The sequence below is a fragment of the Neoarius graeffei genome, chromosome 24 (assembly GCF_027579695.1).
Source record: "Neoarius graeffei isolate fNeoGra1 chromosome 24, fNeoGra1.pri, whole genome shotgun sequence".
NCBI classification, from domain to species: Eukaryota; Metazoa; Chordata; class Actinopteri; order Siluriformes; family Ariidae; genus Neoarius; species Neoarius graeffei.
The window spans coordinates 42,315,862-42,341,493 of NC_083592.1; the positions used below are offsets into that span (position 1 = coordinate 42,315,862).

General features: G+C 42.6%; 1 protein-coding gene across 4 annotated transcripts in view; it reads right to left on the minus strand.

The window, feature by feature from the left end:
* wdfy3 (WD repeat and FYVE domain containing 3) overlaps positions 1 to 25,632 on the minus strand; it is a 306,723-nt gene that overhangs the window by 203,786 nt on the left and 77,305 nt on the right. For all 4 annotated transcript variants that reach the window (XM_060907259.1, XM_060907258.1, XM_060907257.1 and 1 more), the window contains exons 4-5: positions 20,034 to 20,143; positions 10,893 to 11,054 (exon numbers count right to left, since the gene is read on the minus strand). In XM_060907259.1, coding sequence (XP_060763242.1) covers positions 10,893 to 11,054; positions 20,034 to 20,143 — 272 coding nt within the window. The remainder of the gene's footprint in view (positions 1 to 10,892; positions 11,055 to 20,033; positions 20,144 to 25,632) is intronic.

Sequence of the window (25,632 nt, forward strand, 5' to 3'; positions counted from 1 at the left end):
GCACGCGACATGAACATGACATGAAACCTAATCCCGCGATAACTACTTCCGTAATTTGTCCAGACCAACCACAAACTTGTTAGTTTTTTCTTTTTTATCAGACATCTAATTTTTTAGGTTTGTTTACCTGACATGTTTCGACATACGACTGTCGTCTTCCTCAGAGTGTCACCGGATGTTATTGGTGACGCATCTTTTATCAGCTGATGTTTCCGAAGGCGTGAATGAATGAAGAAGTGAGTGACAATCAAAGTGTCCAGAACAGAAGTGGGCAATTATTTTTTCCATGGGGCCACATGAGGAACAGAAAATTTTGTGGAGGGCCGGACCAAAAGGCTGAACTAAATTCTGCATAATATTAATTGTATTTCTTTTTATAAAGCAGTAAATAACATTGTTTTTACAAGCTGCTAAGACTGGTAAGAGTATGGAAAAAACGAGGTTGCCTTACAAAAAATGTCATTTATTCAATCAAAGTTCCCAAAACAACGGCTAACAAAATGTGAACGTTTGTACCATTTCTTCCACGCCTTCGGAAACATCAGCTGATAAAAGATGCGCCACCAATAACATCCGGTGACACTCTGAGGAAGACGACAGTCGTACATCGAAACATGTCAGATAAACAAACCTAAAAAATTAGATGTCTGATAAAAAAGAAAAAACTAACAATATTCAATATAAGACATAATGAACGTAATCGAAAGAAAAACCACAAACTTGTACGTCATCCTTCAAACAGTCCAGCCAATCACATAGTGTGATGTCACCAGCAGGCGCCGGAGCCCGAGCCGATCTGTAGATCTGATACCTACACCGAATCGACGTTGTTGGGAGCAGGTCACAATAAGACTTAAGCCCCCAAAATGTCCGCAAAAAGAAGAAAGGTAGATGCCGAATGCAGGGCTTTCAACAAAACATGGACTGTATCTTGCTTGATATTTGGAGTAAATATTGTGATGTCTTTATTGTGTTTTGGGCTGAATGTGACTGAAAAAAAAAAAAAGGTACAAACGTTCACATTTTGTTAACCATTGTTTTGGGAACTTTGATTGAATAAATGACATTTTTTGTAAGGCAACCTCGTTTTTTCCATCCTCTTACCAGTCTTAGCAGCTTGTAAAAACAATGTTATTTACTGCTTTATAAAAAGAAATACAATTAATATTATGCAGAATTTAGTTCAGCCTTTTGGTCCGGCCCTCCACAAAATTTTCTATTTCTCATGTGGCCCCAGGGAAAAAATAATTGCCCACCCCTGTTCTGGACACTTTGACTGTCACACTCGCTTCTTCATTTCGCACCAAAACCCAGCAGCCTTCATTATGTTTTCTTTTTTAATCTGAAAAGTGCTCCCTTATGTAGCATGCTGCTCAGATACAAACTTTTTTTTTCCTCTAACATTTAATTTTGTGCTGGAAAACGAATGCTTGGACTCTAAAATGTTTTTGTCCTAATTCGAGAATGTAGAAGTCGTAAAATAGAAATCTATAACAATGTTTTCTCTCTCACATACAAACTAACAAAAAAACAAAAACAAAAACAGGGTACCGAAGAAAGGGGTTTTCAAAGTGTGGGAGAGTCCGCCTCCCCCCAGAGAGCAAATAAACAACAGCGCCCCCCCCCGACAATTTTTGTTGCTATACTTAATGTTCCATTCGTATTTTTAAAAAATGGTTATTGTACACATTTTTATTTTTCTTTTACACATTTTAAACATCTGTGCTTTTTAAAACATCCTGTTTTACACATTTTAAACATCTCATAGCATGGTTAGCTAGCACCTCTTGGCAGACAACACACTGCGGCAGTGGAGCATCTTCAGATCCAGTCCATGAAAATCCAAACTTTAAATAATCGTGCTCATACTTCCTTCTTTTTTTTTTTGCTTGGCCCAGACTCTGTCTCCTCACTCACTGTAGCTTTAGGTACTAAAAATCGATCTATTTTATCTCTGGCAAAGGCTAGCTGAAGTTCGCTAAATGTCCGCAATAGTAGCTTATTCTGGTTTATTTTTCCTCACGTTGCGCCCCCCCTGAAGAACTCTGGCACCCCCTAGGGGAAGCGCGCCCCACAATTTGAAAAGCCCTGACCTAGGACTTTTGAACATTACTGTGTTTTGTTTGTTTGGGTTTTTTTTGGGGGGGAGAAGAGACAAAATAAGTGCTACACCACTTTCTATTAAACCATGTAATAAATGCAAAAAAATTGTATATATAAACAGACCCATAACGTGAACACAAAAAAACAGGTCACGTTTTTGGACAGCGGATCCTCAAGTCTGTTCAAGAACAAAGCACAGGTGCAACCACGGCGTCACCGCTGTCATGGCTTCAGAGCACTTGAACTGTGAACACACAACACGCTAAATTACAGGTTTACTGTGGAGTAACTCGTGGAGAAAGCGTTTCAAAACCAAGTGACCTCAAACAAGAAATCAAGCCTTTTGTCTCGGTGACATCAAGACATGGTTGAGAATTTTCAGGAAACAATACAGGGGTGTTTCAAAAAAAATTTGATATCATTTCACAAACTTTGCCAATGCTCATTCAATCGACCTCAAATTTTAACAGCATGTATGGAAACAGGTCAAAATTATGTTTTTATCTATCTCTTTAGGTATAGAAATGCCATTCACTGGAAAAGAAAAGGCGTTGTGTGTGCTAGAGTGCGCTCGAACACAGTCGAACAAGACTGTGCAGCGTGCATTTATGAAAGAATTCTCTAAAAACGCACCAACTGCAATGCAGATTTAGACACGGCACAAAAAGCTCAAAGAGGAAGGCTGTCTGGACAGGACAAAAGGATCTGGACGACCATCAGCATCGGAAGAGACGGTCGAGCGGGTTCGTGAAAAACTCTTGCGAAGCCCCAAGAAGAGCAAGCCTGGAGACGCGGATTCCTCCGACGACAGTTTGGCATGTCCTGAGGAAACGTTTGCGAATGAAACCCTACAAGTTGCATCTCGTTCAGTGCCGTGTCTCAGGCGGGGCGAATATTGAAAATTTGTGAAATCGTTCATGGAATCCACATACTTTTGAATCTCTCATTCAAATTTTGAGGAATAAATCTTATATTGCTCAACATTAAACTTGTTCAGTTTCATTCGCCTAGACTATGTAGTTTCTGGGATATTTACATCTCAAATAATAGAGATTTTTTTTTGAAACACCCTGTATATGCTTTGAAATGCAGAATAAAATAAATAAATAAACTAGTGCTGTCAAGCGATTAAAATATTTAATCGCGATTAATGTCGCGACTGTCAGTTAACTCACGATTAATCGCAATTTAATCGCACATTTTTGTCACATGAAAAACCATTGTAATTCTTTTATCAGCATAAAAAAGTGAATGGGCTTGCTCACCGTTCGAACTACGATGGGAAAACGAAACCTAAGCCGAGCACCGTGGCTCTTCGGGGGAGGGCAGAGGACTCTGGCTGTGCGGGGCGTGGCATTACAGTCTAGCTGCTATCGTTTTTCTAAGCAAAGTCTCTGTTCCAAGTTCCTGGCAGTTTCAAAAGCTTATGAAAAACCTACATCATGTCACAGAGTGTTAATCTCGCGATAAAAAAATTATCGCCGTTAAAATTGAGTCAAGTTAACGCGTTAATAACGCGACATTTTTGACAGCACTAAAATAAACCCACACTACACATTTAAGGTGACGGTTACTCAACAGCTTGTGATGGGCTATCGATGAAAACGAGGCGTTTTGGTGGCGATGCGTCCCCGAGCTTCAGAAAGTATTCCCAAACCCATCTGTGAGTATTCACCGCTTAGTTGGCCGACGAAATCAGCGCCACCAAATTTCAATCCATGCATTGAACATTTTCGGCCACTCACGAGGTGGAGACACCAAAAAACAACTCGCGACGCTCGGAGAAGATTCGCCGTGCATCGCACGATTGGTGGCGATGCTACCAACTTTTCATCGCCAAGTATTCCCAAACCCATCGCGAGCTGTAGTGAGACTGTAGTCTAAAGTTGCCCTAGGTGTGTCATTCAGGGATGTGATTTTGGGCTGGTGAAATTATCTGAAAATTTTAGGCGGGGGTCTGGGGACCTGCGGCCCCCAGCTGGTCCAGGGCAGCACCCTGGTGGGGGGACAAGGGGGGAAGCCCCCCGAAGCTCCTGGGTTTTGGGGTTTTCTGACTTAAAAATTGTACTAAAATGGCAAGCAAACACACAAGAAAAAACTTGTCATGATTAACAAATTCAAGCCAATTTAATGGTCAACATGCAACTCTGACACACACACTCGCACGCACTCCCACTCGCTCGCGCGCTCTCTCTCTCTCTCGCTCGCTCTCACTCGCGCGCGCGCTCGCTCGCGCTCTCTCGCGCGCGTGCACTCTCTCACTCATGCGCACTTTACGCCTCGATCACGGAGGCTGCCATCTTTCAACTCTGTTTGAAGCGAGCTTACGTACAGCTATCTAACAAGCGCGTTCATTGGTTGTTACAGAGCGATGGGCCAATCACGTACCTCGTTTCATCTCAATGATGTAATTGCGTAAATGACGTAATTACGTCAATGAGATGAAACGAGGTACGTGATTGGCCCATCGCTCTGTAACAACCAATGAATGCGCTCACTTCAAACAGAGTTGAAAGATGGCAGCCTCCGTGATCGAGGCGTAAAGATGCAAATCCGAGGCTGCCATCTTTCAAACCAAGTCGGAACGAATAGGATACGAATGTAGATTTGAGGGAAAAATCGGAAACTTTTTTTTTTTCAAGTTTTGAGGTGAAAAAAGCGGAATTCCGCGAATTCGCGAAAAAATCACATCCCTGGTCATTCTAAGCAATCCATGTGAAGCTGATTCTACTAAAATGGTCTGAGCATAGGGGGCGTTGTGGCTCAGGTGGCCAAGGCGCCATACCATAAATCCGGGGACCCGGGTTCGATTCCAACCCGAGGTCATTTCCCAATCCCTCCCCGTCTCTCTCCCCCACTCATTTCCTGTCTTGTCTCTACACTGTCCTATCCAATAAAGGTGAAAAAAGCCCCCCCCCCAAAAAAAAATGGTCTGAGCATGAGCATCTCTACATATTTAACTTAATACATAGAACACAAGAATCCACAAATCTCACACGCATGGCACAATTAGACAAGAAGCTCCCTCTCGGTTTGCACGGTCATAGATTTACTGATTTACAGGAGATGGACAGTAGCGAAGTACATTTACTTGAGCACTGTACTTAAGTACACTTTGAGCATCTGTAATTTCAGCATTAATTTTTTTAGCAACTTCACTATATTTGAAAGGCAAATACCGTACTTTTTACTCCACTACATTTCTACCAAGGTCCTTGTTACTCTGAAGAAGCTTTGAAAGTGGATTTTTTTATCTTTTCTTTTCTAAAACGTGATTGGTTTTTCCGCAGGTGACACCGAGACAGCCTATCAGTAATCACTAGGGTCACGTCACGTCCATCGACTGTATAAAATCAAGATCAATGATTTCTCCGCAACATCATTTAACACGATCAGTTGATGGCAGAATGGAAGGAGGCGGTTCTTCTGGGGAACGCACGCACTCGTGGCTATCGCTCGAAAACTCGCCGTCCGACCTGCGGAAGCATATTGAGGAATGTAAGCGGTTTATTCCGAGAGAAAGCTTGCAATGAAGTGGTCTGTGTTTTTAGAGCGAGCGATAACGTCGCAATAGCTATGCAGTCTGGTTAGTCAAATGACTTTCTATGGATTTGCCCGCCAACTTGCCATCGCCTTGTCCACGGCTAACGTTAACACATAGCTAATTAACTTGGACACCGTTAGTTAGCATGTAAACACAGAGTTATGCTAACATGAATAATATTAACTTATCTGAAGTGCTTTCAGAAAAAGGTTTTAGCTTAATCTTGCCAAATAAACAAAATGTAGAAATCTTTCTTTTCTAGTAACGTTAGCTACACAATATGATTTCGAGTTTGAAAAGAGTTTGCTAGCGTGTCAGGTGGAGCTTCACTGACTACCTAGCTGAATATTAAACCACCATGATTCCACAGGCAGATACATATATGCTTGAATGCGCACACGCGCACGTGAGACCTGTGAGATGGACAGTATTGTACTGGTCAGTCACAGCAAATTGTTGGCATTTTTTGTTTTGATGTCAGATGGTCTTGCATTTTTTTTTCCTGTCTTGCTTAAAGCAGTGTTGCTGTTGGGCAGTTATTAAGCTCGTGGTGTGGACTTGGGTTTTAAGCAGGTTGGATTGTCATTTTTATTTTCTGAGCAAGCTGCATTTACAGCTATTCCACTGTCTTCCTGATTAACATACACATACATGAGTGCACACACTGCCAGAGCCGGGTCAGAACACTACCATGCTGCTCTGTGGGGGTGGGGACAAAAGAACAATGGTTCTTTTTCAGTTCACTTGTGTTTCATTTTGCAACACTCTACCAGGTGTTTATTCTACAGGTTCTACAAGTTAGTCAGTAAATCCAGTCGGTTGCTTCAAAGGCATTCGGTTTTGTAAGCGTTGTGGCAGTAATACAACAATGCGTTGACAGAAAATGTACTTTTAAGGGCCTCTGCATGCTCTTGCGACAAGGCTTTCGCAGATAGCTTTTTGCAGACAGTTGTAATTTATCGTTGAGCGGGGAGTAATAGGCGTGCGCGATGTTATTCACCGCCACAACGCAAGGGGGCACGAAGTTGCGAAATCGCTAGGAGTAGTTGGTGGGTGTGGTTAGTGGAGTGTTTATCCTCCGGTTACTTATAATGACTAGAACTGGAGTCGTATAGATGTACGTACTTCCTCACTTCCTCAATCAACCGTTCTTCGTGCTGCTCCATTTTCGCTCGTGTTTTTAAAAATGGCGGTCGTGAAAACAAAACAAACCGGGAAAGTAGGGAAGCGGAAGTGCGTGTACAGCGGATGTAGAGTGGACCAATCAGAGCCCTCTTGTCTGCGACGCTGTCTGCGAGGCTTCTGCGGTGGTCACAATTTTTGGGAGGTGCGCGCAGAGCGTCTGCGAAGGTGGGGGGGCTACGCAGACGCTATCTGCGACGCCATCTGCGAGGACTGGGTTGTCAGCATAAATTGGCCTTAATACTTAAGTATTTTTAAAAGCAAGTACTTCAGTACTTTAACTTAAGTAAAAATTTGACTCGACAACTTTCACTTGTATCGGAGTAACGTTTAACCAGCGGGATCTGTAATGAAGTTGGGTACTTGATCCACCTCTGCTGATTTATTTAACAGGAGGCAAATCTGTCAGAATTGACCACAATAAGCAAGATTTGGTTCATCGGTCGTCTCACAGGTCAGATATGTTCTCTCCCTTCGGCAACCTGGCGCCCCACTGGGTGCATTTTATTTGCATTAGGTCTCATGGCTGCTTTAGCTGAGAAAGCACTAAATCAGGGGTTTTCATATGCCCCTTTTCCACCAAAGCAGTTCCAGGGCTGGTTCGGGGCCAGTGCTTAGTTTGGAACTGGGTTTTCTGTTTCCACTGACAAAGAACTGGCTCTGGGGCCAGAAAAAACGGTTCCAGGCTAGCACCAACTCTCTGCTGGGCCAGAGGAAAGAACCGCTTACGTCAGCAGGAGGGCAGAGTTGTTAAGACCGACAACAATAACAAGACCGCGAAAGATCGCCATTTTTAAGTGACAAGAAGCAGCAGCTGTACAAATGCGAAGTCATCCATTATTATTATTGTTGTTGCTGCTGCTTCTTCCGTGTTGTTTTTGCTTCGATATTTGCGCCAAGGTTTATGCAAACGTAGCGACGTAACTCACGTATACAGCGACGTAACTCACGTATACAACGACGTAACTCACGTATACAGCGATGTAATGACGCGTCTTCTCTTAGCACCGCGAGCGATGGAAAAGCAAACTGGTTCTCAGCTGGCTCGCGAGTTGAACGAGTTGTGAACCAGCACCGGCCCCGAACCAGCCCTGGAACTGATTTGGTGGAAAAGGGGTAATAGTGTGGGAGAGTGAGCCCCCCCTCAGAGAGCAAATAAACAACAGCGCCCCCCCCCCGATAATTTTTGTTGTTGCTATACTTAATGTTCCATTCGTATTTAAAAAAAAATGGTTGCTGTACACATTATTTTTTTTCTTTTACACATTTTAAACATCTGTGCTTTTTGAAAGCATCTTTTTCACACATTTAAAACATATGAGCTTTATTAAAACATCTTTTTTTTACACATTTTAAACGTGTGCTTTTTTTTTAAAACATCTTGTTTTACACATTTTAAACATCTCATAGCATGGTTAGCTAGCACCTCTTGGCAGACAACACACTGTGGCAGTGGAGCATCTTCAGATCCAGTCCATGAAAATCCAAACTTTAAATAATCGTGGTCATACTTCCTTCTTTTTTTGCTTGGCCCAGACTCTGTCTCCTCACTCACTGTAGCTTTAGGTACTAAAAATCGGTCCATTTTGTCTCTGGCAAAGGCTAGCTGAAGTTCGCTAAATGTCCACAATAGTAGCTTATTCTGGTTTATTTTTCCTCACGTTGCGCCCCCCCTGAAGAACTCTGGCGCCCCCTAGGGGAGGCGCGCCCCACACTTTGAAAAGCCCTACACTAAAGCAAATAACCTTTTGCAAGCCAAACTGGTTCAAGTTCACTTTTGAAAACTAAATTAGCCAGGGACGATGTTATTTCTTTGTGAATTAAAAATGCACAGCTGGATATTAAAAATGCCCACAGTGTATTCCTGCCTCACGCCCCGTGTTCTCGGGATAGACTCTGGATCCACCACGACCTTGACCACAGGGTATCTGCACATTTCTGATAACCAAAAATAATACTTTTTAAGGCCATTTTAAGACCTGTGAGAATAAAAAAATAAGACCACTACCGTGGGGAAAAATATATTTTTAAAAAATCAGACTCTAGGCTATTATGGTCAAAGCATATTTATATTTTAATCAGTGCATCTCCAGTTTACGAACAGAATCTTGTCTTTCCCACTAGTAAACGATTTTGCATATTCAGAATCAGGGAACATTGCCCTGAAGACGGTGCCCACGTCTTCGTTTGAATTGTAGGAGTGGTGTCGGTCAATCGTTTGCAGAACCCACAGTATTTCAGCCTTAAGTGTAGCGGTCGAGGCGAAAGCACCGAAGGCACTTGTGCTGGGAGAAGTAGGCACCGAAGGGAAAGTGAGCTTTGCGCTAATGTTTGCAACCGGTGCTGCAAATATCTGCATGGGAACTGTTGTTACCTGACTGGCGGCAAAGCGTTTATGCTTTTCCCCTTTCATGTGAGCAAGGGCAGTAGAGCCCACTGTTCCCAACTTTATGTCTTTCTTGCAGTTTTTACACCGAGCTTCATTTTCAGACGTTGCTTTTGACAACCAACCGCTATATTTCTGGCAGGGCTTTGAACCGGTTCAAGGAACGAAAACGAAAACCGGGAACTTTTTCTATTTCACATGGAACAGAAACGAAACCAGAAACTTTATTATTTTTTATGTTCCGGAACAGAAACGCTTATTAAAAATAATGGTAACCGGTTAATACCGGTTTTTATTTCGCTCCTCAAAGTTCCCGTAGCCTACAAATAAAAAAGTCATTCTTCTCCTGCGCAAGTTTCTATGACCCGCTGGGGTTCACTTCCTGTGTGACGTTCGCTGACTGAATGGAGAGAGCGGGAGGGTGGACTACTATCACGTCTCCACATCTTAAATAAGAGGTAAATATTGCAGTCTATCGTTATTCGAAAACGTCAATTTCAAACACGATATCAATATATTTGTCCACGTTAATGAGAGGCTCGCGAACATTAAATGACGTTAACCTCTGTTAGCCTATCAATGCATAGGGCCTGACTAGCCTTTGGTAACACACTAAACGAATTCTCTTTCATTTTTGGCACTTTTTCTGTTTGTGTAGATGGGAAGACATACTGAGAATCCAAATCGCCAACATTTGAAATAATAATTGTTTTGAATTATTTCTTGTCTTATTTAATGAAGGTTGTAATAGAATTAGCCTACATTTGGCTTAAGCTGGATGAGACAGAGACATAATTTTATAGCCATTTGTTAAACCGCTGACAGGGAACGTAATTAACTGTTCCGGGAACGAAATTTTTTTGTTCTAACCGGTTCGGGAACGTCTATTTAATGGTGGAACCCAAAACCGGAAACGTTAAAATTCCGTTTCTGTTCGGAACGAACCAATAGGAAAAAAATTCTGGTTCAAAGCCCTGATTTCTGGTCCTCAAGCCACTTGTCCCTAAACTGACACTTCCCCATCCTACATGTCTGCCACGCTAAAGAAACCACTTCTTCGTCTTTTCCCACAACACTATAAGGAAAACACTGCCCCCTAAGTGTTGTGTGACGCCTGTACTTTTAGGTACAGAGCGGTCTTTTTGCCATCTTCTTGTTACACATTGACGTGCGCTGTTTGAACAATGTTAGCACGGAAAAAAAATATATTTTTGTGCCCCGATGAAATTTAATGCCACCCATATGAAAATGAATGCCACACTTCGAAATATTAGCAAAATATAAGGCTATAAACATATAAAATATGGCCTTAAACGCCATATACTGTATATCAGACTTTTTAAGGATCCGCAGACACCCTGGACCAGAATAAAGGTGTTTACTGAAGATTTATGAACGAATAATTCAATTGGGTTTTGAAGGGAAAGCCTGTTGCAGCTTGGACTCTTTTTCTTCCTGCAAATCACGACCGAAGAGAGTTTGTCGAACAGGAATGAAGAATCTCTAACGAGGACCTAGTCTTGGTATAAAAGATCCATGTCTGCTGCTTTGTACGGAGCTTCCTCTTTAACCAAACCTTGAACAGGACACAATTTCATCATCTCTCATCACCAGGATAAAACATTCCGCCATGAGAGAAAGTATTATTTGAGTAACTTTTACGTCCAAATGACTCACCTGAACAAAGACCTTCTGCAGCAGAGCTCGGCGGTCAGCTAGGGGCAGTTCGGTCTGGGTGGCGCCGGGGACCTCAGGCATGTGAGGCAGGTCGAAGAACAGATACAGACATTTCACCAGGGTGGAGGGAACGGACATGGTGGTCATGCAGTCTACTGTTTTCTGCAGGATGAAAAGAGACAGACAGATCAGCCTGAGATACATAACCTGATTTGACAGTGAGTGGGTGAGAGCTCTTCATTTCAGCTTTGCACCAGAGCGAGTTGTAACCAGGGTTAAAACAGTTTACTTTAGTGAAGTCTGCAATCTACGTTATCTAGTTATTAGCTCATCCGGCCGACAGGCGATGAGCTTACGCCCTCGTGTCATCTGTCATCGTCCACGTTTCACACAAATCGCTTCTTCTCTCTCAATTCTTCACTGATTTTTCTTCTTTCTGGCATGAAGGTAGGGGCACCTAGGGTGCACATAACTTCTACCCAGATTTGCTGAATTACAATTATTAATGAAGTTACGGACTAATTAAGTCTTAATGAGCAGTTCAGCAAAAATCGCTTCTTCTCGGACAGTTCCTCGCTGTTTTGGATTCTTTCTGGCAAATAGGTCGGTATTGCAAGGGTGTATATAGCTTTCATATATAGCTTGAAACATTTACTGTGCAAGGTGGCGCACTTTAGATTGTTCCTTCTGGACTAGACGGGGCCGGAGTGAGCGACGCCGTCATTGGTGGCCTCGTTGTAAAATTACCGAACTGAGATGTTCATTATTGTAATGAATACCATACTCACAGGATAAACATTCTGGACAGTAATTAATAAGAATCTGGGCATGTAAAATTTTCTTAACCAAAACTAAAAAGAGCAGCAGCTTCTTTCCCCAAGTGCCCGGGGTTTACCGTAAAACCCTGTATATATGCACACTCCAGCATCTACCGTACTGTGGCTGACTTGACTACAGTCTCATGAGAGCTAAACATAATGGGTTATTAAGATTACAGACAAACCAAGCATCGTCCTCGGCTTCTCTGAGGTCAGTCGAGAATCAAATCAATCATCGCTGCCACCACATTATCAGCATGCAATGTTAATCTAAGGTCACGGATTCCATGTTGAGTTCGGAGATATGCTACAAGAGATGAAAAAAATAGACCTAAACGAAACTAGCAACGTCAAGATCTCTGTGTCCTCATAACCAGTCACACCCACATAACTACAGTAAAGTGACCATCAGATCTACTGTCTGTAGGGATGTGAAAATGGTAACAAGCGCAGAACGAAACAGAAAATCTGAAACAAGTCCACGGCCTTTCAATCTTGAGCTCTTTCTCCAAATACATTGCATATGCAGAACTCTAATTCAGCTGACGCCGAGGTAGCATAATAGTGGAAAAATGTGGGTTCCTCTTTTTCTTTCAGTTCAGTAAATCATGACAGGTTTCTGACAGGGATACGTTCCCAATCAGCGTGTCACTCTTGGCCACAGAAAACTGAGTGCTCTTAGTAATCTTTCAATCATTTACCCAAAGTAGGGATCGTTTTCAGTGAAAAAATTATATATATCCCATAATATCACCTCAAAAAACAAAAACCACATCCGATCCCAGAGGCTCCAACTTGGGGAAATTGCAAAGAGGGAGACTCTCCCTCTCTGCGAGTAGCTCAGAGGGAGACAAGTTTGAGCGCAGTAGACACGAAGGCGAGTTTTATATATATATATATATATATATATATATATATATATATATATATATATATATATATATATTTTTTTTTGTGCATAAAATGATGTAATGTGTGTGTGTGTGTGTGTGTGTGTGTGTGTGTGTGTGTGTATATATATATATATATATATATATATATATATATATATATATATATATTACATGAATGATTCACCACATTTCTTGTCAGTTAAATCTTATTAATAGTAACAGATCTAGATAAATTCAGTGACTATAGAACAAACTTTAATACACAGCAAAATCCCCAGTGTTGATTTAACACCCTACTATGTTTATGTCCAACTGGACACAAATTAACTCTGACAGTGTTAATTCAACACTGAGGAATTTGCTGTGTATGCCTAAAGTCAATGTTAATGTCAATAATGACTATTATAAATTGCCAACGGTAGACCATTGGCAATTTATAATACATAATACAACCCCGATTCCAAAAAAGTTGGGACAAAGTACAAATTGTAAATAAAAACGGAATGCAATGATGTGGAAGTTTCAAAATTCCATATTTTATTCAGAATAGAACATAGATGACATATCAAATGTTTAAACTGAGAAAATGTATCATTTAAAGAGAAAAATTAGGTGATTTTAAATTTCATGGACAACAACACATCTCAAAAAAGTTGGGACAAGGCCATGTTTCCCACTGTGAGACATCCCCTTTTCTCTTTACAACAGTCTGTAAACGTCTGGGGACTGAGGAGACAAGTTGCTCAAGTTTAGGGATAGGAATGTTAACCCATTCTTGTCTAATGTAGGATTCTAGTTGCTCAACTGTCTTAGGTCTTTTTTGTCGTATCTTCCGTTTTATGATGCGCCAAATGTTTTCTATGGGTGAAAGATCTGGACTGCAGGCTGGCCAGTTCAGTACCCGGACCCTTCTTCTACGCAGCCATGATGCTGTAATTGATGCAGTATGTGGTTTGGCATTGTCATGTTGGAAAATGCAAGGTCTTCCCTGAAAGAGACGTCGTCTGGATGGGAGCATATGTTGCTCTAGAACCTGGATATACCTTTCAGCATTGATGGTGTCTTTCCAGATGTGTAAGCTGCCCATGCCACACGCACTAATGCAACCCCATACCATCAGAGATGCAGGCTTCTGAACTGAGCGCTGATAACAACTCGGGTCGTCCTTCTCCTCTTTAGTCCGAATGACACGGTGTCCCTGATTTCCATAAAGAACTTCAAATTTGATTCGTCTGACCACAGAACAGTTTTCCACTTTGCCACAGTCCATTTTAAATGAGCCTTGGCCCAGAGAAGACGTCTGCGCTTCTGGATCATGTTTAGATACGGCTTCTTCTTTGAACTATAGAGTTTTAGCTGGCAACGGCGGATGGCACGGTGAATTGTGTTCACAGATAATGTTCTCTGGAAATATTCCTGAGCCCATTTTGTGATTTCCAATACAGAAGCATGCCTGTATGTGATGCAGTGCCGTCTAAGGGCCCGAAGATCACGGGTACCCAGTATGGTTTTCCGGCCTTGACCCTTACGCACAGAGATTCTTCCAGATTCTCTGAATCTTTTGATGATATTATGCACTGTAGATGATGATATGTTCAAACTCTTTGCAATTTTACACTGTTGAACTCCTTTCTGATATTGCTCCACTATTTGTCGGCACAGAATTAGGGAGATTGGTGATCCTCTTCCCATCTTTACTCCTGAGAGCCGCTGCCACTCCAAGATGCTCTTTTTATACCCAGTCATGTTAATGACCTATTGCCAATTGACCTAATGAGTTGCAATTTGGTCCTCCAGCTGTTCCTTTTTTGTACCTTTAACTTTTCCAGCCTCTTATTGCCCCTGTCCCAACTTTTTTGAGATGTGTTGCTGTCATGAAATTTCAAATGAGCCAATATTTGGCATGAAATTTCAAAATGTCTCGCTTTCAACATTTGATATGTTGTCTATGTTCTATTGTGAATATAATATCAGTTTTTGAGATTTTTAAATTATTGCATTCCGTTTTTATTTACAATTTGTACTTTGTCCCAACTTTTTTGGAATCGGGGTTGTATATACTGTAATATTATAAATTGCCAATGGTAGATGATAATGTTCTTCTAATCATATTCTTAGTAAAAGTCAGACAAAAAAAAAAAAAAAGTCAGACAAGTTCGTTAGAATCTTACGTCTGGTCTGGTGATCTAGCCTTGTCAGATATAGGGTCGTCTTGCTACCGTCCAAAATAGTCTGCCATTTGTCCCTGGCGACCATCGCGACGGGCGAAACGAACTTTATCTTGGTGATTTTCTGATATTTTTTCTTCGTAGTTCGGCTTTCGCCATTTCCACCAACGGAACTTCGTTTCATTATCTCATTCAAGAGAACACAAAGTTAAAGACGAGCAGGCGATAAATGCAGACGCAAAAAAACAAACAAAATGGTTGAGTGTCGCGGGTTTTCTCGTTCTCTCGCGCGTATCATTAATAGCGCCATCTGTATGCTTCATCGGTAACTGCTAAGACATTGGGTGGGCTCAAGTGTGTACGCTGCGGCGTACCGAATTCTGCTTGATTCATACGCGCACTTGATCTGCACGTGGATGCCTCCGGCATTCACTCCAATCCCCCCATTATGGCATATACCACGGGGTACACACTTGAGTCCACCCATACAATGTCAGACACACGAAAAGCGGAAAGTCAGCTATTAATTTTCGTCAACATAAACGCATCAAGTTATATATATTTTCTAATCATGTGTAGTACATTAGATTAGATTAAACTTTATTGATCCCTTTGGGCAGGTTCCCTCAGGGAAATTAAGATTTTAAGGGCGGGCGGGAGATTTTTATCTCGTCAGCGGGAGGTCAGGAGGATTTTCTAAATGTTCCCTAAAGCGGGAGATGGAGCCTCTGCGATCCTGCTATGAGGTCGTGCGTGTCCTGTGCCGGCTATCAATCTAACTGCTAACACCCACTCTGATGGTTTAATGTGCTGTGAGAGTGTGTGGCCAAATTTGGGATAAGAAAGATGACTTTAGCCTGAGGCTCAGGTGGGTTTTAACGAAACAAAGGCGAGCTCAGCATGAGCACCTGCGTTAGTCACCGCTGTGACGCTTAACTATGGCTAAATCAGACCACTGGCGTGGAACAGCAGCGATGGCAGAAAGAAATACATTCTGTAGATCGATTAAAAAAAAAAAAAAAAAGGATCTGTCTTGGGGACGGCATGCTGTTGAGTCAGGCAGATGATTCATTCAGAAACAAACACACACACACACACACACACACACACACACACCCCTCAGACCACAGGGTTTGATGACCCCTGAGTCAATCCATCAGCAGATTCAACAAATGAACACTCTGAAGATGATGTGACTATATTAAGACTGCAAAAATGAACTAGAAGCTGTAGAACACAATACAACACAATGTATATTCAGCAGATTATCTAGGGGGAAGAAAAAAAAAAAAACCCACACACAAAATACATCTGACCCTGCAATGCAAGTGTGGAAAAAAAAAAAAAACTATTTCCAACCGAGGCTGGAAATGCTGTCTGGCACGTCAAAGTCCTTTCTTGGGGACTTGTTTTATTTCTAATTAGTGTAAGAAACCCAAGGCTGTGGTTTACAGGCCCGTGTGTGAGAATAAGAACGATGGTTGGGTTGATCTCAGTGGGGGGAGGCGTTGTAGTGGCAGACGGTCAAGGCCAGGAATAGCTCTCTCTCGGCGTGGACTGCACCTGAATGCTAATGACACACAGCAGACCCGCTGCTTAAAGGTCAAGTTTACACACATGACAGGGACAAATTCTACCTGATCGCTGGTCAATGGAGAGACGAGAGGAAAACAGTCGTGCAGTTATCTGCGAATGCACAATGACTCGATGGAAAAGAAAAGCTGGAGTGCACGGAGTCACATTTTATTGAAAGGGCTTGTCTACACAAATCAAGTATGCATATTTACCAGAAATACCGTGACCGAGGTCTTGAAAATACCGAGCGAGGCCCTCTGGGCCGAGGTCAGTATTCAAGGCCGAGGTCACGGTATTTCACCATACGGACCGACCTTAAGCTGGCAAATAACATTTATTTTTTTCTTTACCAAATTCTAACAGAAAACGAGAGCGCCCGAAAGGGAAAACCGAGCCGAGCCGCCATTTTGAATCCTCATTCACGGCTGTAATGCAAATGGCTTCCTCCTCGGTATGGACCCTTTTCACGTGACGTCACGACAAATGCGGCCGCCATTTTGGACATGTACTACCAGTAGTTTACCACAGCCAACATTGAGGAACGGCAGCAAAGAAAGTTTTTACTTTCAGCAAGACTTCCATCATGCCACTATATTGTTGTGCACCTGGATGTAGTAACCATCAACAAACAAGGCAAGGTTTATCATTTTATCAGATCCTGACGGAGAAGATGGATAGCAGCCATTAACAGATTGGCAGCCCTCGGCATACCAACGCTTGTGTAGTGACCACTTTGTTGGAGGTAAGATGAATAAAATTAGCCAGAAAAGGCATGACATTGCTGTTAACATTCTGTGGCGGCGAGTGTGTAACCAAATAGGCTAAAATAACCCATTGTAACCTCTTTGTTCTTCTGTAGTAGCTATTGTTGGCTAGCTAATGTCAACAAGTAGCTGGTATATTACTGTTGCAATGTTTACGTTCAGTCATTTGGATGACTGTTAAAACCTTTCAGTCTCAAGTTTTTCTTTTACTGTATATTTACTAGTTTACTGTAATTATGATCCGGCAGCTATTTACACCGGATCCAGTGTAAATAGCTGCCGGAGCGCGCTCCAGCTTGCTCCCCCTCAAATTAAGCAGCGCGCTCCGGCTTGCTCCCCCTCAAATTAAGCAGCGCGCTCCGGCTTGCTCCCCCTCAAATTAAGCAGCGCGCTCCGGCTTGCTCCCACTCAAATTAAGCAGCGCGCTCCGGCTTGCTCCCACTCAAATTAAGCAGCGCGCTCTGGCTTGCTCCCGGAGTGCTCCAGCCGAGGTTCCGGAGCGCGCTCCGGCTTGCTCCCCCTCAAATTGAGCAGCGTGCTCCGGCTTGCTCCCCCTCAAATTGAGCAGCGCGCGCCGGCTTGCTCCCCCTCAAATTAAGCAGCGTGCTCCGGCTTGCTCCGGAGCAAGCCGGAGCGCGCTGCTTAATTTGAGGGGGAGCAAGCCGGCGCGCGCTGCTCAATTTGAGGGGGAGCAAGCCGGCGCGTGCTGCTCAATTTGAGGGGGAGCAAGACGGCGCGCGCTGCTCAATTTGAGGGGGAGCAAGCCGGAGCGCGCTGCTCAATTTGAGGGGGAGCAAGCCGGAGCGCGCTGCTCAATTTGAGGGGGAGCAAGCCGGAGTGCGCTCCGGAACCTCGGACGGAGCACTCCGGGAGCAATCCGGAGCGCGCTCTGGAACCTCGGACGTTGGCGTGTATGTCGATGGGTTTTTAACGACATAGGTATACAGATCATGTGGGCCGAAGTCAGGTAAAGACGAGGGCTTCGTGTACTTCCGAACGTCAGTGAACAATCCTGGTGGAAGCAGGTAAACGTCGTTCTCTAAGCCTGCTAACCTCAATTTTTGCAAATACCTCTCCCTCTGCTCGCCCAGTAAATGCCCTACGTCACTGGATAGTGAAGGTGTTTTCTGCATCTCTCTCCTTTTTCTTTTATGTTTTTCGTTTGTCGCCTTCCTCGCATTCAAACTGATTCGAGCCGAAGTCCACTACATGTCCAAAATGGCGGTCGCATTTACGAAGGTCACGTGACTGAAAAGGGTCTATACAAGTGCACTTCCATGGCAGGAAAAAAAAAAAAAAACTACATTTTGCCGCCTATGTAGTCCCCTATTTATACAAAATTGAGTCATTCAGCCATGTTTTTGTTCGGCGTTAGCAAGTTAGAGGTTTTTAGCTTTCTCCTGAAATGTTTTCTTTTATTTCGTCTTCCTCAGGGTAGTAAAACTCGCTTTCGCTGTGAACACTGTCGTTATCGCTATCCATGCTGTAAAATTAATGCTATTCTCCTGAGAAATACGAAAATAAATGTTGACAAAAATTGCTACTATGTTTGTTGTTGTGAACGAGCGAGTCGCCAGAGGTCCATAACCGGGGTCTGTACCGTAGGATACGGACCCGCTCGCCAGCCAATCAGAACGCAGGATTTGATGGAAACCGCACCGCGAAAAAAATATATTTTATTTCACTGGATATGAGCAATTGTGTGCTCTGATTGGCTACTCTACTACTAGCCTGTCAGCTCATACACCATGAGTAGAGAAAAACAAAATGGCGGAGCGTGTGGTTGAACCAACCGAGGACGAAATAAAAACGATACTGGAAAACAAAACCCCAAAAAGCAACAAAATATTGAATAAAAGTATTTGATGGTAAAAACGTATCTTTTTTTTATTTTTCAAGAATTATCATCGCATTTTTCACACACTCCTACTGTCATTTCGCCGGTTTGTTTACATTCTAAGCAGAAATGATTTTGTTGGACGTTTGTATAAAAGTTTTTATTTATCGAGTTTGCAAAACATAAAAATGAAAATGCTCCGTCTCTCAAAATCCAGTGAATGTTGGTAGAATAAGACAGTTATTCCACTCAATCTCATCATACATGGCTTATAACCGACTCGGTGCTATGCGCCACGTTGGCTATCAGCTCATGGACGACTCGATTTCGTGGAATATATACTGTATAAAGAACAGAATTACCAGCAGGCTGGTGTTGAAGCCCAGTTTATACGCACACACCAGTTTCTCTCTCAACTGGGTGTCTGTTAATACTCGCGAGCTCAAAACACCGGTCAGGCTTACCTTATTAACATGATGATTAACTCATCTGGTTTTATTTGGTGCGAAAAGAAGAATGCTCCTTTTGCACGTTTGAGTGATCACTCATAGCAGCGTACCCAGATCTTAAAATGCAGACTTCCTACACAACAATGCAGAAAGTTCTTTCAGGTCTGCTATTTAATGTACTCTGTGAAACACCGAGCACAGATACAGACAGTCAGTCTATTTAAATCCCCCCTTTTTCTCAGAATCTCAGCTGTCGTTTGAAAAGAAGAACTGATTCATTTCCCAAACAGCTGACCAAGCTTGTTGGATTTCTGACATGTCAAAACACATTTACTTCCGTTTTCTTGCAGCGTAAAATTGAACTGATTTCTCATTGTCCTGAACCCGAGTTTTGAAATTTGTGGTAACAATGGTAACGTCATGAACAGTACGGAGAAAAAGAGAGAACTGCGGAGAGAAAACAGGAAATGAGGTAATGAACTATTAAACTGAACTACTAGATTGTCCAGTGTGTAGCTAAAGTATAAACGTCGAAAGTGTTCCCACTACAGGACGTGCTGTGCTATTTCAAGAACGGTGACCGGCTCAAACAGTTTTAGCACTGTGTAAGCGGCCTGAAGGTTGTAGGAACACGTACCTGGCCGGAGGAAGCCAACAGGTTGATGGTGGTCAGGAGCATCCAGCCACGACTCGCTTCCTCGCTCTGATTCACCTCCAGAAACTGAACAATGGCCCTGCTGGCTGCCTCTGTGTTGAAACACACACACATAATTCATTTTTCACACACCGGTCTGTGTCCGGGCTCATCTGTGGGTGTATAGTGAGTCAATTAGACATGATGACATGCTAAAGCTACGAGTCGTTCCTGCATCACTGCTCCTCCTGGGTCTTATTCTCAAAGTACGCACTAAATGAGTAATATATGCAAATTAGGTCAAGAGCAAAAATAATTCAGGCTTGTTTATATGTGGCTAAAAAAAACCCAACAGTCCTTACAGACATAGGCTGACCTAGCGAGCCGTGCAGCCATGTTTTACACAGCCAGTTCTTAAAAAACACGGCTATAAATCCCCAAAACGCAGCCTATAAATTTTATACTAACCCGTACTAACCAAAATGTTTTGTGAAATAATTTTGTGCGTTTCTGTGGACATTTTTGTCGAAGGTCAGCGGTTTCCCAGTGCGCGTGCTTTCCATATATATAGGGCTACCGCATGACGTCACCGCGCCGCGAGATTTTGTTAGGCGCCATATTGGAAGACCAAGTACATGCACTCACAATATAAAACAAAGTACGAGTGAGAGTAAAGTGACACGATGGATGATAATTCTGGTTATGTGAGTACATTACCAGCTGCAGAAAGGGCACGGTATGTGGAGAAACGGGCTGTGATTGATGGGTTTGACCCATATGATAAGACTCGCGGCAAGGGAGAATGGAAACATAAGGAGGACCGGACACCAATTCTGCCATCTGTTTGCTACCCAGACATTGTAAACTATTTGTTGTTTACACCCAGTGCCTACACTGCTGATGACTTGAAAGCCTACAAAGGGCTACAGGCTTACAATTATGTTGTTAGTGGCTTGGTTCGTGATATTACAGCTGTTATTAAGAATAACCTACACATAGTTATGGCCAAGGTAATCTTGTTGATATTTATCTTTTAATAATATCTCATCTCATCTCATTATCTCTAGCCGTTTTATCCTTCTACAGGGTCGCAGGCAAGCTGGAGCCTATCCCAGCTGACTACGGGTGAAAGGCGGGGTACACCCTGGACAAGTCGCCAGGTCATCACAGGGCTGACACATAGACACAGACAACCATTCACACTCACATTCACACCTACGGTCAATTTAGAGTCACCAGTTAACCTAACCTGCATGTCTTTGGACTGTGGGGGAAACCGGAGCACCCGGAGGAAACCCACGCGGACACGGAGAGAACATGCAAACTCCACACAGAAAGGCCCTCGCCGGCCACGGGGCTCGAACCCGGACCTTCTTGCTGTGAGGCGACAGCGCTAACCACTACACCACCGTGCTGTCAATATTGAGAGTAACCACAGGTGCCCCTAAAATCACTGAAATCACTGAAATTGAAAAGGATCCCTCCACCCCTGCACAGGTGATCATGTCAGGGCAAAATTGGCCTTTGGTTATTGACTCTTTACATTAATGTTATAGAAAACATATTGCTCTCAATGGTGCATTTTGCCCATATTCAGGGTGGAAAATAAAAAAAAAAGAAAGATTCGAGTAAGACAAGCCAAATTGGTGTTTTTAAAAAGAAGGGATCATGGAGAATAAAGAAAAAATATTTTAAAAATCTGCGCACATTCCCACAAGGTGTTACGGTGCTCTGGAAATGCCATCCAAAATGATTTGTCAGACTTGTGAGGTCTTCTGTTCAAACACTGATAGAGTTTCCTTTCTGTTTATTGCTTTTTTTGAGAGTGTTTCTACTTATCTCAATAAGGGAAAAAAAAAAATCAAGAGCCTCTGCTGGGTAAAAATATGTCTTCTGAAGGCCTAAACAGAGCACAGCCAAGAACTCCAATAAAATTTTGATCATCTTTGAGGGAGTGCTATGACCATGCAGGATCATCCAGACCCAAAATGACAGTTTTGCTACATACCATTCCTATTTATGTACCAGCATGCAAAATTTGAACCTCCTACATGGTTTAGTTCTGGAGCTATGGGCTTGTGAACTTTGACAAAAAAAAAAAAAGCCTGAACAAAATTGACACCCCCTCCCCCAGTAAAACTGGCTGTAACATGGAAAGTATACATCTTACATTCAAATAAATTTACCGTGTTTCTCCTAGGTAACATGGGTACATCTGGTGATTTTTTCAGAATTTTCTGAGACCTAAAGGCCTCTGCATGCTCTTGCGACAAGGCTTTCGCAGATAGCTTTTCGCAGACAGTTGTAATTTATCGTTGAGCGGGGAGTAATAGGCGTGCGCGATGTTATTCACCGCCACAACGCAAGGGGGCGCGACGTCGCGAAATCGCTAGGAGTAGTTGGTGGGTGTGGTTAGTGGAGTGTTTATCCTCCGGTTACTTATAATGACTAGAACTGGAGTCGTATAGATGTATGTACTTCCTCACTTCCTCGATCAACCGCTCTTCGTGCTGCTCCATCTTCGCTCGTGTTTTTAAAAATGGCGGTAGTGAAAACAAAACAAACCGGGAAAGTAGGGAAGCGGAAGTGCGTGTACAGCGGATGTAGAGTGGACCAATCAGAGCCCTCTTGTCTGCAAGGCTTCTGCGGTGGTCACAATTTTTGGGAGGTGCGCGCAGAGCGTCTGCGAGGGGGGGGGGCTATGCAGACGCCATCTGCGACGCCATCTGCGAGGACTGCGTTGTCAGCATAAATTGGCCTTAAGTGCGCGGGCCCCGGTTGAACTGACGTGGAATGACCCGATATTAATCGTCAGAGTCGGCTGAATCTCATTTATTGTCTTTGTTGTATTTAGTAAAGATGTATTCTGTGTAATACGACTCAATTGCAGCAATTTGTACTTTGTTTTTTGTCTTAAGTGCACGAGAAATTATAATTTAAGGTTTCTGCTTTACTGCAGAAATTTGGAGAAGATTTTATTGATAATTACAGTGTTCTGTAAAGTTCTGGTTAATGAATAAGGAACTCAATTTAAACATTAAAAGTGCCATTCCACCATTGGATGTATTCTTTGGCATAAAATACAATATATTTTATGACAACATGACTAGACAGAGAAATCTTTTAGCTTCAAAATGATATATCAAACATAATTTGACAACGACAAGTATATTACCACGTGTCGGTCCATTTTTAGACCAGGAAACCCCCAAAGTGAGAGTCATTTCTCCTCGTATATGGGGGCCAAAAAAATTGCGAAAAATTTTGAGTTAATCTTTCAGTTAGCTAGATTTATTGGTATTAGCTAGATTTATTGGTATTATTTTTATCGCGTTCTATCCACCATTGCTGATATGTGCCACGTCACGTGGTACACAAGAAGGGGAACCTGCCGATGACATCACGCGCAGAAATTAAAAGGGTAGGTGACTTTGGTCGCAAAATTAATATACTTGTCGTTGTCAAAAAATTATGTTTGATATATCATTTTGAAGCTAAAAGATTTCTCTATCTAGTGATACCATTTATATATGTTGTCAAAATATATTGTATTGTATGCCAAAGAATACATCCAATGGTGGAATGGCACTTTAAGTCAGTAAATAAAAGTTGTGTTAAATGCCTAATAAAATATAATTCACACTTAAAATTAATGCTTTGTCTCATTTCTTTTTAAGGCTTAATTTTAGCTCCAGATTGCACCAAAAAAAACGAAATTTTCAAAATTTTTCAAAATTGCCCCACCGGTTGTGACCGAGTGACACTCCCGACTTTCAGAAAAACACTCCCGACCTTCCCAATCTTGGCTAAGCCGCCGCTTATAGATCATCTGAAATCAAAACGGTCCTATTAATTATTATTTCCATTCAAGTCTGTGTTCAGCCGATGCTTGGCCCCCTACAATACCCGTGAAAGGTTTATCTGGATGTGGATTTATAGGTTTATACATGGATGGCTCCTAAAATCTGCTCTTTACATATTATTATTAAGAACTACTCATTACTACACACACTTATGTACATATTTACACATATTGCTTCAAATAATGAAGTCAGGTAATGTGAAAAGCATGTGAATCCTTACACACGGTATGTCTTGCTTTAACTGCTGGTTTCAACGCCTATTTTCTGCTGAATTGCCTGGACTGAGAATCGGTTGCTGAGTTTGCTCTACTTGAATCATTAACATGTGTGACACACGGACTTTTCTGTGTTTTGTTTTCTCCAAAGTGCACGCGTTCAACTTTTTTTCTACACTCTATCCAGACAACACCGTTTCACTATTACAGACGGTGACTGCTATGATTTTATCAACTCTGTCATATTTAACGGTTATTCCATGAAATCGAGTCGTACGTGAGCTGAAAGCCGACGAGGCACGTAGCGCTGAGTTGGCTATAAGCCGTGTACGACGAAATCGAGTGGAATAACTCTTTTACTCTATCCACATTCACTGGATTTTGAGAAACGGATCTTTTATTTTTTGCAAATTCAATAAATAAAAACTTAATACAAAACGACCGACAAAATCATTTCCACTTAGCGGACTTGTCACAAACTGTACATATGTGTAACTTTAATGCTTAAATCTGAAGAACGTAAACAAACTGGAGAAATGACAGGACCGATTTGTGTAAAATGCATAATAATTCTTGAAAAATAAAAGATAACTTCCTTACCATCAAATACTTTCATTGCAATACTTCACAAAGTGCGTGCGTTTTCACAGTTTTTACAGTATATTGGTGTGCTGATTGCACCTTAATCCTGTGCAGGTGCGAGTTGTTTACAGTGCACGTGCGAGAGTCCGCTTGGCGCGCGTGTGCTGTCCGGAGCGCGCCCAAGAGTCTATCCGACGCACGAGACAAGGCGTGCAGGTGTGACACTCTTGCACAAAAATTCATGTAGATATAAATATCTTATGGGCGGCACGGTGGTGTAGCGGTTAGCACTGTCACCTCATAGCAAGAAGGTTCTGGGTTCAAGCCCAGCAGCCGGCGAGGGCCTTTCTGTGTGGAGTTCGCATGTTCTCCCCGTGTCCGCATGGGTTTCCTCCGGGTGCTCCGGTTTCCCCCACAGTCCAAAGACATGCAGGTTAGCCTAACTGGTGACTCTAAATTGACCGTAGGTGTGAATGGTTGTCTGTGTCTATGTGTCAGCCCTGTGATGACCTGGCGACTTGTCCAGGGTGTACCCCGCCTTTCGCCCGTAGTCAGCTGGGATAGGCTCCAGCTTGCCTGCGACCCTGTAGAACAGGATAAAGCGGCTAGAGATAATGAGATGAGATGAGATTATGGCATGTTACAAGAGAAAAAGAAAAAATCCAAGTCCTTGTCTCCATTTTGTCTGTGAAGATTCTCAGTCATCCAGGTACATAGTAATCTGTGGTTGGTAGAAGAGAGCAACTGGACTTGCTTGAAGATTCTTGAAAACGTTTCGCCTCTCATCCGAAAGGCTTCCTCAGTTCTGTCTGACTAATAGGGAGTATCAGATATTTGTCCTCTCATGGATCATCATAGAATCCGAATCAGAATGCTGATGGCTGCATTGTAGGTGGCTGATAAAAGATGTCTTAGACACCCACCTCTGTTCAGTGATGGCCG